The 14478-nt window shown below is 41.2% G+C and overlaps 1 protein-coding gene across 1 annotated transcript; it reads right to left on the bottom strand.

Moving 5' to 3' along the window:
* Positions 1–451: 451 nt before the first annotated feature.
* On the bottom strand, positions 452–8063 carry LOC139223287 (mucin-12-like). Its single transcript, XM_070855265.1, has 12 exons — positions 6956–8063; positions 6710–6825; positions 6141–6205; positions 5961–6006; positions 5822–5871; positions 5454–5575; positions 5280–5348; positions 4384–4555; positions 2924–3085; positions 2294–2382; positions 593–699; positions 452–484 (listed from the first exon to the last, which is right to left on the bottom strand). Exons 1-12 carry the CDS (start codon positions 8061–8063, stop codon positions 452–454), a joined length of 2139 nt encoding a protein of 712 aa, XP_070711366.1.
* Between the last annotated feature and the right edge of the window lie 6415 nt (positions 8064–14478).

The following is a 14478-nucleotide window of genomic DNA, read 5'->3' on the forward strand; positions in this document are numbered from 1 at the left end:
TAATGGCCAATTACCCACTGAACAAGGGAGCAAGGGAGCATGGATGTAAACTTTAGAAAAACCTCTCGGTGTAATGCATTCCAAAACAACACAACCACTAGCTACAGCCTTACAAAGTACTGCAGAGATGAATCAACATCTTTCTGATGTGGTGTCAACAGAACTGAACAATAGAAGCTTCCTAATGGTAGTTTTTGTGAAAAGGCTGTTCAATAGGTTCATAAATATATCTGAATATATTAACACTTTGGCTTGTTGTCTGTTGTTAAGAATTCAATAAATAAATCAAACAATAACACAAACATCTGAAATGCAGAAGGTATAAATAAGAATATATACTCTTCTAAAAGATATAAATAAAACTATGCACATTGGATGTTTACATTAGGCATCAAAAGGACATAAGAGTAGGTAGTCATCAGTTTGAAAAAAAATGTTTTCAATGCACTGCTCAGGCGTCCCAGGATGTCCTTCTGATCCTCATCTTTGGAAAAAAAGAAACAAAGACAGAATGATCAAAATGAGAAAAACTTCATTGTGCTTAAACAGCACCAAACTCAGATCTTCTGTGTTTCTACAGCTGAGCACTGACCAGCTGGTTTGATGACAAGTCTCTGTGGGGTAGGGCTGTGGGTCGGGAGACATGTGGAGGTCGTGTCAAATCATCATCATGTGTGAAGGACGGGTTTCTGCACTCTCCTGGAAATAGCGCACAAAATAGGGTTTATTGGGAGATTCAAGCCTGAATAAATTTCAGTTTATGCTTATTAAATTCTGACCAACACACAGATCTATAATGCCCTCAGTCTCGGTTAAAAAGTGTATTTTATGTCTTTTAGGCTTTTTTGTCTCAGAACCATCACATTATCTAAGTCATTACCATACATTACTCTTATACATTTATTGTATAAATTTAATACATTTGTGTACATTTGAATATGTGTTGCAAAAGTTGCTAAATGACTAAATCACACACATTGTACTCAAATCAAATGAGAGATGGTCGTTACTGCAGCTCTGTAAGGCTAGTTGGCTTTAGTTTGAGTCTGGCTAGGCGGTGATCCTCCATCACAAAGGAACTTAGCTCCTGCTTCATTTGGTACATGGAAAAACAAACTGAACTGCCAAGGTGTTGGTCAATTATTAATTTCTGATTTACCAATGACAGCTAGGGAAAAATCATTAAGTTAGACTCTTAAAACAAGTCAGAGATTTCTGATGCACAATTCTCCTTTGTCAAAATTGGTGCCTACTTTACCCACAATGCAACTCAGCTGGCAATACTTCAGTCAGAGATTTTAGTGTGTTAGTTGTGGCTGATAAAGGCTGAAGGACAGTGTCCCTGAGATCTGAACCATGGCAACAACAGAACACAACAGAAGTGCTGTGTAACAACAGCAACAGTGTTTTATTGCCGTTGGTAATAAAACACATATTATTGCTGGCAGACTGTTCCCTGCACTACTGGAAGTGGAAAGTTCTTCCCTGTTTGCTAACTAACTATTATTACTATCACTATGTGATCATCAGGGATATGATTTCATGATGTTCAATGTCTTCATATTTTCATATTTATTTACTCTGCCATAATATGTTGGACAATTGTGAAATGACCTATGAAGTAGCATGAGCATTATGTCTCACTCAGATGAATGAACATGAACATGAACAGATTTAACAAGAAACATCAAGATCAAACATGGCAGAAACTTTGAAACTCGTCTTGTCGCCTTCCATGGAATCATGGGGAGCAGCAGAGGGTTGGCGAGCCCTGTGTCCACTTTGAGCACCCGTGGCTAGCTGTTATAACGTTATAGCTGCATCACTAACACTAGCATAGCTCATGAGATATTGAAGCAAGTATTTCTCTAATTTTAATAATCGAATGACAGGTGTCATTTGTCCAGGGGTCTGCAAGGCCAGTAATTGTCAAGTACCATTTACACTACAGGATTTCACATACACTACATGTTTGATATTTACAATTCACTACCCGTGTATGGAGACACAACAGAGGCATAGTGCATATGCCCACCTATAAATCCTCTATTATATTAAAATAATAATCAGCAACACTATGGTGACAACACATTGTATTTAGGACCCGATTCATCTGTATTTACAATGTATCTTGATTCTAAAAACACCCACCCCAAACCACCTCCACCCCCCAATCAAAAGCGTTGACTGACAGGGGACACAAACTGACGTTGAAACCGGAAATGGTCAGCAAGCTTCACTTGGAGAGAAACAAAATGAGTGTGCGTGTGTTTCTAACAGAATACAAACTTACCATTGTTACATGTGCTGTTGGATCTGGACCACACGTGGTCCTCATTCAGCCACCACGGATTCACTTCTCTTCTCTCTCTCTCTCTTCTCCTGCAGACACAGAGGAAACTTTTTATTTATTGAAACCCATTCTGCAATCTAAGGCAGCATGCATGCCTCTCAGATGTTCTACAGTTTGAAGACACATCATGCGCAAAGCAGAATTATCAGCCTGGTTCCTGGTTCCAGACACCTGGGTCCATCACAACAGGGTGTAAAGGATAGGGGAGGCACACTCTGTGTTTACATCAATGATGCTTGGCGCTCAAACCCAGTCAAAGTTAATAGACAGTGTTTCTCAGATTCCCCAGATGCAAATTCAAAATATGGACTACAGAATTATGCATTTATGTATATAATGTTTTACTTTATTTTTCTTATTCTGTTCTAAATGTCATTATTTGTATATACAGTATGGTCTATGTGTGTGTGGCATGAAGGGACTACAACTTGCAAAAGACAAATGACCATGATACTTTGATAATATTTTTCATGTTTTCCCAGGCTGGAAAAATGAAGCAACAGTGTTTCATGCTCTACATGGTAACACCACATTCTGACTGACAGCTAGCTATGCCAGTGTACAGCTTACTTTGTTTGCTTGTGTTTGTTGATCAGCAAGTATGCTGTCAAGGCTCCAAGAGTTACCAACAGGCAACCAAGGGTCACACTTAACCCTGCAAAGAAAGCGGTCCTCTTTATTGGAAAGCTACAGTCATCCCCCAAGTACCAAGTTGTATTCACGTTATGACACCTGAAACAGATGAGGAAGAATTGAGATGAATGATAGTAAAATGAACTACTAAAATGCTGTCCAGTGAAGCAGTACAAAAAAACTTTTATTAGAGCTCAAACATAAGAGACAATCTACAAATGATAAAGATAATTAATCAGAATTAATATTTATCTAATACATTTGGTTAACACTGAGTTTGAATTCTTTTGCAAATTTTATGCCAATTTAAAGATCTGCCTCTATGAATATTGTACCTATTGAGCACGAGGCAAATCATTTAGTAGTAAGTCTCTCTGAAGTCTGTCTGAAGTGTTCAAATTCTCTATATAGAGGCTTTGACGTATTATAATTAACTCCTAAAAATATGTGTCAGCATTCTGGTGTCACACAGTGTACAATTAAAGGGTGGAGGGCAGAGTATACAAAAGGACTCTCTATGATCAAAATTACCTACAGAAGCATCATTTACACATTTACTTTCCTATTAAATTGGACCAAAATTTAGACAGACCAATCAACCATCACTTTAAACAACCACTGATTAATAACACCACTGATTAAAAATGGCTTTAGGGTCCTATGCAGGCACAGGAGTAGTTGATTTTTAAAACTAAATATGATTCTAAAACCAATTTCTGCTACAGCTTCAGACCCATCAAGCAGCACCTAGTTTCCATGATAGATTTGTTCTTTGACAATAACCCCTGTAATAAGCATCCTCAGGATTATTGAAAGCCGCTATATAAATCCAAGCAATTATTATTATTATTGCCAATATGTACAGTATATGATAGTCCTGGAATTCCCGAAGGAAGATAATTGGGGGAAAGATTTGTCGGATTGAAATATCTGACCCTTTCTGAATACAGTCAAATACCATCTCTACATATGTATGTATAATGCATGTAGTAATAAAGTGCAAAAGTTAGTAGTAGTGCCTGGAACTTTAATCTTTCGTTCAGTTTATACCTCTAAATAAAATAAGAATAAATAAGAATAACTTTTTAATTGTTGTCCCTAAATGAGCACTGTGCATCTTTGAGGCCCTTAGATGGCAGGGCACACGCAAAGGTATTGACTGATATTGAGAATTTATGCTTATTAGCTTTGTTTAACTGCAAGCTGCATTGAACGGACCAAGAGTGTTTTCCTTTGTGATAAATCTGTTGGCGCTTCTTCTAAAAAATAAACAACTCCACCGACATCTAAATCTCTATCAGTCACACTGAACTTTATAGAATGCAAAACCTGAAAAGAGAGAGCTTTTGCTAGTTAAAGTTAATATTATTAGCTGTCAAACTGGCAGCACAACATACTTGCAAAGAACTCCAGTGTCCTTGTACACCTGGCAGATTCCATTGTTATTGCATGTTTCAGGGCTTGGATGTAGACTGTTACACACAGTTACACACATGGTCACTCCAAAAGGAGACACAGGTGTGTAGTAATGAGCAACATCTGGATCGTCCACAAAGCTTTTACATATAGCTGGAGAGAGAGGCAAAGACATGAATAGTTCAATAAGCTGACAATGGCTTTGCCAAATGTGCATTTACATTCAATAAAGTATACTTTATTGAAACACACACCCATACGGCAATTATAATGTCCTTTAGAGCGGACCCTGACAGAAGCCGCCCACATTGAGCCTGGGTCTGTTTGGATTCTTGAATCCTTAATGTTGAATTCCTGAATCGTTGGGTCTCTCTCTAATTAAAGAGTTTGGTCTAGACCTGATCTTTATAGAAAGCGTCTTGAGATAACACTGTTGTGAATTGGCGCTATATAAATAAAGATTGATTGATTGATTGATTTCAATATGAAGAAGTCACAATGGAAACTGGAGCATGTGTGACACTGTTTAGGATTTGGAAAATGTATGAACTTGTCCAATAGCACCCCCGAATTCTTCATGTTTGTTGAGTTTGCTGAGTCAGATGACTATGTGGAATGTGAAAGGAGTTGCTCATAGTGTTGAACCCACAGAGAATTATCACCCACAGAGTTTATTAGCCTCCTTTAGCTCATTGTTTTGTCTTTCATAGGTGGCAATTATTGATAATGATAATGATAATTATTGTTGATGTTTGAAACGTACCACATATTGCACTTTATCACAATACCTGGGAGGAAATGTTGGGTTTGGAAGAGCTATTGGATGTGGATGTCAAAACACAAACACACACACACACACAGGTGCAGAAATACTTACATCCAAAATCTAGCTTTGTTTCATTCACTATGGGCTCAGTTGTGATGTTGTAAGGACAAACTGAAATTTCTAAGAAAAAAAGACAAAAAAATGATGTTGTGTTACATATGTATACCACGGTATGTAATGTGCTCTTGTATTTGAATGAATATGGCTTTTATCTCTCTGTCTTACCGCCTCTGCAGTTAACAAGCTCTCTAGCAGCATTTTCAACTGCCTCAACGTTGATCTCATATAGCTGATTAGCGGTGGCATTGTTTGGAATCGTCAAAACCACCTCATGTGCAACACTTGTTCTGAAGCAGAAAGAATTTCATACAACATTTAAGTACAGTCAGTTTAAATCATTATTTTACATTTCAAGATGTGTATGATGATATGGTTGTTTATTTTTGTTATATTTTGTTAGTGAAGAGCATTTTCCCAATTAACACATTGTAATGTAAATATAATCAGTTATTCCCAGTTATATAATATGTTGAATTGCTTATATTTGGACATCATTTCTACCAGATCCTTAAAGGTGTCTCTGCTCTACTTACTTCTCTACTGCAGGTGTGATACTGTAAATGCTCCTGGTTTCAGTTGACACCTGAAATAAAGATACCACAATTAATGACTAGTGTTAATATCCAGGCTCTGATTCAAAACCTTGCTAAAAAGGTGAATAAATTGCTTTACCTCTTCCACAGTGTTATTTGAGAATCTGACAAAGAGGCCTACTTTCCTAAGAGAAATCAGCGAGGGAAAATTACATAAAAAAGCACACGGTTATTAAAAAACACCATTATATTAAAACTGAAAAAACTGGGAAAACCATTTTGTGTTGTTTGTTTGTGTTGTTTGTTTCTGAAAAATTACCTGACACTAGTTACCACCACTTCTTTAAAATTTTCTATGTTCATGCCTTGGTAATACGTTTCCATCTGAAATTGTAACAGCAAAATCCCAATTATGGCATCTTTATCAATCATAATCACCATTTTAATAAAAGATATAATCTTTTACTAAGATTTGCCTATCTGCTATCTTGGACAATAAACTCTAATTTGCGGATTTGGACGTGAAAGAGTACTCAAGAAAAGTTTATGCTTTACTAGCCATTCTATTGCCTTAACATGTTGCTATGGTTGTATAATTTGATTAGAAATGTTCTGGCTGCATGACATGTTATTTTATGAAAATCATCAAAATTGAGGTGACCAATGTGTGAATCCAGAGCAAAATTTGAAGTGTGATTTCTTGTTTAACCCAGTGTGTTTGATAAATGCAGAGCTGCATCTCTTGCTTTTTCTGCAGTCACCACACAAATACCAGTCCCTGGTGTTAAAACATGCTGTAAAATCTGTTATTGTAGCTTGAAATTGCTTACTGGGTGTGTCAAGTAGCTACAATGCCATAAAACAGAACAACTCCTCTATTTAATTTACCTTGTCAGTGAAGTTTCCAACAAACTCTTTGAATTCAGTTGATGTTTCGTCTTCATATTTTTCATTAAATGCCTGATTGATCACCACAGTAACCATGACTGACCTGTTCAGGGTATCTGCAAAGAGTGTCAAACATGACACCACAAATTTAAGATATAAGATTTAGGGACAACAGGTAATTAAAAATGGTGTTCAGTAACTTCTAGTTACTCTTAAAAAAACAAGCTTAAAGGATGTTTACAGTACCTGGCGAAAAGGTTTCAACAAATTGGCACAAAGATCCATTGAATCCAACAAGACATGTGCAGTTGACTCCATTGAAATATCCCCCATTTTGGCAGTTATCGGGCTCTATTGTTCTGATTGGTTGGGTGGTTGTTTGAGATGTTGTAGTGGTGGGTGATGTTGTTGTTGGTGCGATTGGTGGTTTAGTTGATGGGATGGTTGGTTGAATAGAAGGTAAAGTGGAAGGTGGTCCAATAGTTAGGCCTGTAGGTGTTACAGTTGAAGCGGAGGATGGTGGTCCAGTTGGTTGTGTAGATAGTGGGTTTCTTGTAGAGGTTGCTTCAACTGATGATGTGATCTCAGCAGACTCAGATGTTACTGTGTTGGTTGGATTGGTTGGCTCCACAGCCAAAGTAGTCTGAGCAGGCACTTTGTTAGTGGGACTAGTTGGCCCAGGCCTTGATGTGGTCTCGACAGGCTCAGATGTTACTGTATCCATAGAAAATGTAGGCTGAGATAGTGAAATGGTTGGAGTAATTACTTCAGATACCACAGATGTCTTGAAAGGCTGAGAGGTTACTGTGTCAGTGGCACTACTAGCTTGAGGTGCTGATGTTGTTTCTGCAGGTTGAGAGGTTATTGGATCAGTTGGACCTGGTGATTCAGATACCAAGGTGGTACCAACAGGCTCGGAAGTCATTGTGTCAGCGGAACTAGTTGCTTGAGGTGCTGATGTTGTCCCTGCAGGTTGAGGTGTTTCTGATTCTGTTTTGCCTGTTGATTCAGACACCATGGTGGTACCAGGAGGCAGAGATGGTGCTGTGTCTGCAGGACCAGTAGTTTGAGATTGTGAAGAAGTGTCCACAGGCTGTGATGTTAATGTGTTGGTGTGAGCAGTTACTTCAGATACCACAGTTGTCTCGAAAGCCTTAGAGGTGATTGTGTCAGTAGGACTGGTTGGTTCAGGTGCTGATGTTGTCTCTGCAGGCTCAGACGTCACTGTGTCAGTGGGACTTGTTGATTCAGATATCAAGGTGGTACCAGTGGGCTCAGACGTTACTGTGTCCATGGGAGTAGTTGTTTGAGGTTCCGTTGTTGTCTCTGAAGGTAGAGGTGTCATTGACTCCATTTTAGCTGTTGATTCAGAAACAATGGTGGTACCAACAGCCAGAGATGTTGTTGGGTCTGTAAGACCAGTAGTTTGAGACTCCACAGGCTGTGATGTTAATGTGTCTGTGTGAACAGTTATTTCAGGCTCCATGCTTGTCTCAGCAGCTTCAGATGTTACTATTTCAGTGGGACTAGTTGCTTGAGGTTCTGATGTTGTCCATTCAGGTGTTACTGACTCTGTTTGACCTGTTGATTCAGACATCATGGTGGTACCAGCAGGTTCAGAAGTTGCTGCATCAGTAGTACTTCTAGGTTGAGATGGTGAAATTGTCTCTATAGGCTGGAATGTTAATGCGCTGGTCTCAGCAGTTATTTCAGATATCAAAGTAGTCTTGAAAGGCTCAGACGTTATTGTGTCAGTAGGACTGGTTGGTTCAGGTGCTGATGTTGTGTCTGCAGGCTCAGATGTCACTGTGTCAGTGGGACTAGTTGCTTGAGGTTCTGATGTTGTCCATGCAGGTGTTACTGACTCTGTTTGACCTGTTGATTCAGACATCATGGTGGTACCAGCAGGTTCAGAGGTTGCTGCATCAGTAGTACTTCTAGGTTGAGATGGTGAAATTGTCTCTGTAGGCTGGAATGTTAATGCGCTGGTCTGAGCAGTTATTTCAGATATCAAAGTAGTCTTGAAAGACTCAGACGTTATTGTGTCAGTAGAACTGGTTGGTTCAGGTGCTGATGTTGTCTCTGCAGGCTCAGATGTCACTGTGTCAGTGGGACTAGTTGCTTGAGGTTCTGATGTTGTCCGTGCAGGTGTTACTGACTCTGTTTGACCTGTTGATTCAGACATCATGGTGGTACCAGCAGGTTCAGAAGTTGCTGCATCAGTAGTACTTCTAGGTTGAGATGGTGAAATTGTCTCTGTAGGCTGGAATGTTAATGCGCTGGTCTGAGCAGTTATTTCAGATATCAAAGTAGTCTTGAAAGGCTCAGACGTTATTGTGTCAGTAGGACTGGTTGGTTCAGGTGCTGATGTTGTCTCTGCAGGCTCAGACGTCACTGTGGCAGTGGGACTAGTTGCTTGAGGTTGTGATGTTGTCCATGCAGGTGTTACTGACTCTGTTTGACCTGTTGATTCAGACATCATGGTGGTACCAGCAGACTTAGAGGTTGCTGCATCAGTAGTACTTCTAGGTTGAGATGGTGAAATTGTCTCTGTAGGCTGGAATGTTAATGTGCTGGTCTCAGCAGTTATTTCAGATATCAAAGTAGTCTGGAAAGGATCAGACGTTATTGTGTCAGTGGGACTAGTTGCTTGAGGTTGTGATGTTGTCCATTCAGGTGTTACTGACTCTGTTTGACCTGTTGATTCAGACATCATGGTGGTACCAGCAGGTTCAGAGGTTGCTGCATCAGTAGTACTTCTAGGTTGAGATGGTGAAATTGTCTCTGTAGGCTGGAATGTTAATGCGCTGGTCTGAGCAGTTATTTCAGATATCAAAGTTGTCTGGAAAGGCTCAGATGTTATTGTGTCAGTGGGACTAGTTGCTTGAGGTTCTGATGTTGTCCATTCAAGTGTTACTGACTCTGTTTGACCTGTTGATTCAGACATCATGGTGGTACCAGCAGGTTCAGAAGTTGCTGCATCAGTAGTACTTCTAGGTTGAGATGGTGAAATTGTCTCTGTAGGCTGGAATGTTAATGCGCTGGTCTCAGCAGTTATTTCAGATATCAAAGTAGTCTTGAAAGGCTCAGACGTTATTGTGTCAGTAGGACTGGTTGGTTCAGATGCTGATGTTGTCTCTGCAGGCTCAGATGTCACTGTGTCAGTGGGACTAGTTGCTTGAGGTTGTGATGTTGTCCATTCAGGTGTTACTGACTCTGTTTGACCTGTTGATTCAGACATCATGGTGGTACCAGCAGGTTCAGAAGTTGCTGCATCAGTAGTACTTCTAGGTTGAGATGGTGAAATTGTCTCTGTAGGCTGGAATGTTAATGCGCTGGTCTCAGCAGTTATTTCAGATATCAAAGTAGTCTGGAAAGGCTCAGACGTTATTGTGTCAGTAGGACTGGTTGGTTCAGATGCTGATGTTGTCTCTGCAGGCTCAGACGTCACTGTGTCAGTGGGACTAGTTGCTTGAGGTTGTGATGTTGTCCATTCAGGTGTTACTGACTCTGTTTGACCTGTTGATTCAGACATCATGGTGGTACCAGCAGACTTAGAGGTTGCTGCATCAGTAGTACTTCTAGGTTGAGATGGTGAAATTGTCTCTGTAGGCTGGAATGTTAATGCGCTGGTCTGAGCAGTTATTTCAGATATCAAAGTTGTCTGGAAAGGATCAGACGTTATTGTGTCAGTGGGACTAGTTGCTTGAGGTTCTGATGTTGTCCATGCAGGTGTTACTGACTCTGTTTGACCTGTTGATTCAGACATCATGGTGGTACCAGCGGGTTCAGAGGTTGCTGCATCAGTAGTACTTCTAGGTTGAGATGGTGAAATTGTCTCTGTAGGCTGGAATGTTAATGCGCTGGTCTCAGCAGTTATTTCAGATATCAAAGTAGTCTTGAAAGACTCAGACGTTATTGTGTCAGTAGGACTGGTTGGTTCAGATGCTGATGTTGTCTCTGCAGGCTCAGACGTCACTGTGTCAGTGGGACTAGTTGCTTGAGGTTGTGATGTTGTCCATTCAGGTGTTACTGACTCTGTTTGACCTGTTGATTCAGACATCATGGTGGTACCAACAGGTTCAGAGGTTGCTGCATCAGTAGTACTTCTAGGTTGAGATGGTGAAATTGTCTCTGTAGGCTGGTATGTTAATGCGCTGGTCTCAGCAGTTATTTCAGATATCAAAGTAGTCTGGAAAGGCTCAGACGTTATTGTGTCAGTAGGACTGGTTGGTTCAGGTGCTGATGTTGTCTCTGCAGGCTCAGACGTCACTGTGTCAGTGGGACTAGTTGCTTGAGGTTGTGATGTTGTCCATTCAGGTGTTACTGACTCTGTTTGACCTGTTGATTCAGACATCATGGTGGTACCAGCAGACTTAGAGGTTGCTGCATCAGTAGTACTTCTAGGTTGAGATGGTGAAATTGTCTCTGTAGGCTGGAATGTTAATGCGCTGGTCTCAGCAGTCATTTCAGATATCAAAGTTGTCTGGAAAGGCTCAGATGTTATTGTGTCAGTGGGACTAGTTGCTTGAGGTTCTGATGTTCTCCATTCAGGTGTTACTGACTCTGTTTGACCTGTTGATTCAGACATCATGGTGGTACCAGCAGGTTCAGAAGTTGCTGCATCAGTAGTACTTCTAGGTTGAGATGGTGAAATTGTCTCTGTAGGCTGGTATGTTAATGCGCTGGTCTGAGCAGTTATTTCAGATATCAAAGTAGTCTTGAAAGGCTCAGACGTTATTGTGTCAGTAGGACTGGTTGGTTCAGATGCTGATGTTGTCCCTGCAAGCTCAGACGTCACTGTGTCAGTGGGACTAGTTGCTTGAGGTTGTGATGTTGTCCATTCAGGTGTTACTGACTCTGTTTGACCTGTTGATTCAGACATCATGGTGGTACCAGCAGACTTAGAGGTTGCTGCATCAGTAGTACTTCTAGGTTGAGATGGTGAAATTGTCTCTGTAGGCTGGTATGTTAATGCGCTGGTCTCAGCAGTTATTTCAGATATCAAAGTAGTCTGGAAAGGCTCAGACGTTATTGTGTCAGTAGGACTGGTTGGTTCAGGTGCTGATGTTGTCTCTGCAGGCTCAGATGTCACTGTGTCAGTGGGACTAGTTGCTTGAGGTTCTGATGTTGTCCATGCAGGTGTTACTGACTCTGTTTGACCTGTTGATTCAGACATCATGGTGGTACCAGCAGGTTCAGAAGTTGCTGCATCAGTAGTACTTCTAGGTTGAGATGGTGAAATTGTCTCTGTAGGCTGGAATGTTAATGCGCTCGTCTGAGCAGTTATTTCAGATATCAAAGTTGTCTGGAAAGGCTCAGACGTTATTGTGTCAGTAGGACTGGTTGGTTCAGGTGCTGATGTTGTCTCTGCAGGCTCAGATGTCACTGTGTCAGTGGGACTAGTTGCTTGAGGTCCTGATGTTGTCCGTTCAGGTGTTACTGACTCTGTTTGACCTGTTGATTCAGACATCATGGTGGTACCAACAGGTTCAGAGGTTGCTGCATCAGTAGTACTTCTAGGTTGAGATGGTGAAATTGTCTCTGTAGGCTGGTATGTTAATGCGCTGGTCTCAGCAGTTATTTCAGATATCAAAGTAGTCTGGAAAGGCTCAGACGTTATTGTGTCAGTAGGACTGGTTGGTTCCGGTGCTGATGTTGTCTCTGCAGGCTCAGACGTCACTGTGTCAGTGGGACTAGTTGCTTGAGGTTGTGATGTTGTCCATTCAGGTGTTACTGACTCTGTTTGACCTGTTGATTCAGACATCATGGTGGTACCAGCAGACTTAGAGGTTGCTGCATCAGTAGTACTTCTAGGTTGAGATGGTGAAATTGTCTCTGTAGGCTGGAATGTTAATGCGCTGGTCTGAGCAGTTATTTCAGATATCAAAGTTGTCTGGAAAGGCTCAGATGTTATTGTGTCAGTGGGACTAGTTGCTTGAGGTTCTGATGTTGTCCATTCAGGTGTTACTGACTCTGTTTGACCTGTTGATTCAGACATCATGGTGGTACCAGCAGGTTCAGAGGTTGCTGCATCAGTAGTACTTCTAGGTTGAGATGGTGAAATTGTCTCTGTAGGCTGGTATGTTAATGCGCTGGTCTGAGCAGTTATTTCAGATATCAAAGTAGTCTTGAAAGGCTCAGACGTTATTGTGTCAGTAGGACTGGTTGGTTCAGGTGCTGATGTTGTCCCTGCAAGCTCAGACGTCACTGTGTCAGTGGGACTAGTTGCTTGAGGTTGTGATGTTGTCCATTCAGGTGTTACTGACTCTGTTTGACCTGTTGATTCAGACATCATGGTGGTACCAGCAGACTTAGAGGTTGCTGCATCAGTAGTACTTCTAGGTTGAGATGGTGAAATTGTCTCTGTAGGCTGGAATGTTAATGCGCTGGTCTGAGCAGTTATTTCAGATATCAAAGTAGTCTTGAAAGGCTCAGACGTCATTGTGTCAGTAGGACTGGTTGGTTGAGATGCTGATGTTGTCTCTGCAGGCTCAGACGTCACTGTGTCAGTGGGACTAGTTGCTTGAGGTTCTGATGTTGTCCATTCAGGTGTTACTGACTCTGTTTGACCTGTTGATTCAGACATCATGGTGGTACCAGCAGGTTCAGAAGTTGCTGCATCAGTAGTACTTCTAGGTTGAGATGGTGAAATTGTCTCTGTAGGCTGGAATGTTAATGCGCTGGTCTGAGCAGTTATTTCAGATATCAAAGTAGTCTTGAAAGGCTCAGACGTTATTGTGTCAGTAGGACTGGTTGGTTCAGGTGCTGATGTTGTCCCTGCAAGCTCAGACGTCACTGTGTCAGTGGGACTAGTTGCTTGAGGTTGTGATGTTGTCCATTCAGGTGTTACTGACTCTGTTTGACCTGTTGATTCAGACATCATGGTGGTACCAGCAGACTTAGAGGTTGCTGCATCAGTAGTACTTCTAGGTTGAGATGGTGAAATTGTCTCTGTAGGCTGGTATGTTAATGCGCTGGTCTCAGCAGTTATTTCAGATATCAAAGTAGTCTTGAAAGGCTCAGACGTCATTGTGTCAGTAGGACTGGTTGGTTCAGATGCTGATGTTGTCTCTGCAGGCTCAGACGTCACTGTGTCAGTGGGACTAGTTGCTTGAGGTTCTGATGTTGTCCATTCAGGTGTTACTGACTCTGTTTGACCTGTTGATTCAGACATCATGGTGGTACCAGCAGGTTCAGAAGTTGCTGCATCAGTAGTACTTCTAGGTTGAGATGGTGAAATTGTTTCTGTAGGCTGGAATGTTAATGCGCTGGTCTCAGCAGTTATTTCAGATATCAAAGTAGTCTGGAAAGGCTCAGACGTTATTGTGTCAGTAGGACTGGTTGGTTCAGATGCTGATGTTGTCTCTGCAGGCTCAGACGTCACTGTGTCAGTGGGACTAGTTGCTTGAGGTTGTGATGTTGTCCATTCAGGTGTTACTGACTCTGTTTGACCTGTTGATTCAGACATCATGGTGGTACCAGTAGACTTAGAGGTTGCTGCATCAGTAGTACTTCTAGGTTGAGATGGTGAAATTGTCTCTGTAGGCTGGAATGTTAATGCGCTGGTCTGAGCAGTTATTTCAGATATCAAAGTTGTCTGGAAAGGATCAGACGTTATTGTGTCAGTGGGACTAGTTGCTTGAGGTTGTGATGTTGTCCATTCAGGTGTTACTGACTCTGTTTGACCTGTTGATTCAGACATCATGGTGGTACCAGCAGACTTAGAGGTTGCTGCATCAGTAGTACTTCTAGGTTGAGATGGTGAA

This window comes from Pempheris klunzingeri, chromosome 23 (genome assembly GCF_042242105.1).
Source record: "Pempheris klunzingeri isolate RE-2024b chromosome 23, fPemKlu1.hap1, whole genome shotgun sequence".
Taxonomy (NCBI): Eukaryota; Metazoa; Chordata; class Actinopteri; order Acropomatiformes; family Pempheridae; genus Pempheris; species Pempheris klunzingeri.

Bases quoted from the DNA above. Each gene is read 5' to 3' on its own strand.
- LOC139223287 (XM_070855265.1), bottom strand. From the start codon at position 8,063: ATGGAGTCAATGACACCTCTACCTTCAGAGACAACAACGGAACCTCAA. The intron at 6,007-6,140 runs GTAATTTTTCAG...GATTTCTCTTAG, and splicing joins GTGGTGGTAACTAGTGTCAG to GAAAGTAGGCCTCTTTGTCA. The intron at 2,383-2,923 runs GTAAGCTGTACA...CTGTGTCTGCAG, and splicing joins AACAAACACAAGCAAACAAA to GAGAAGAGAGAGAGAGAGAA.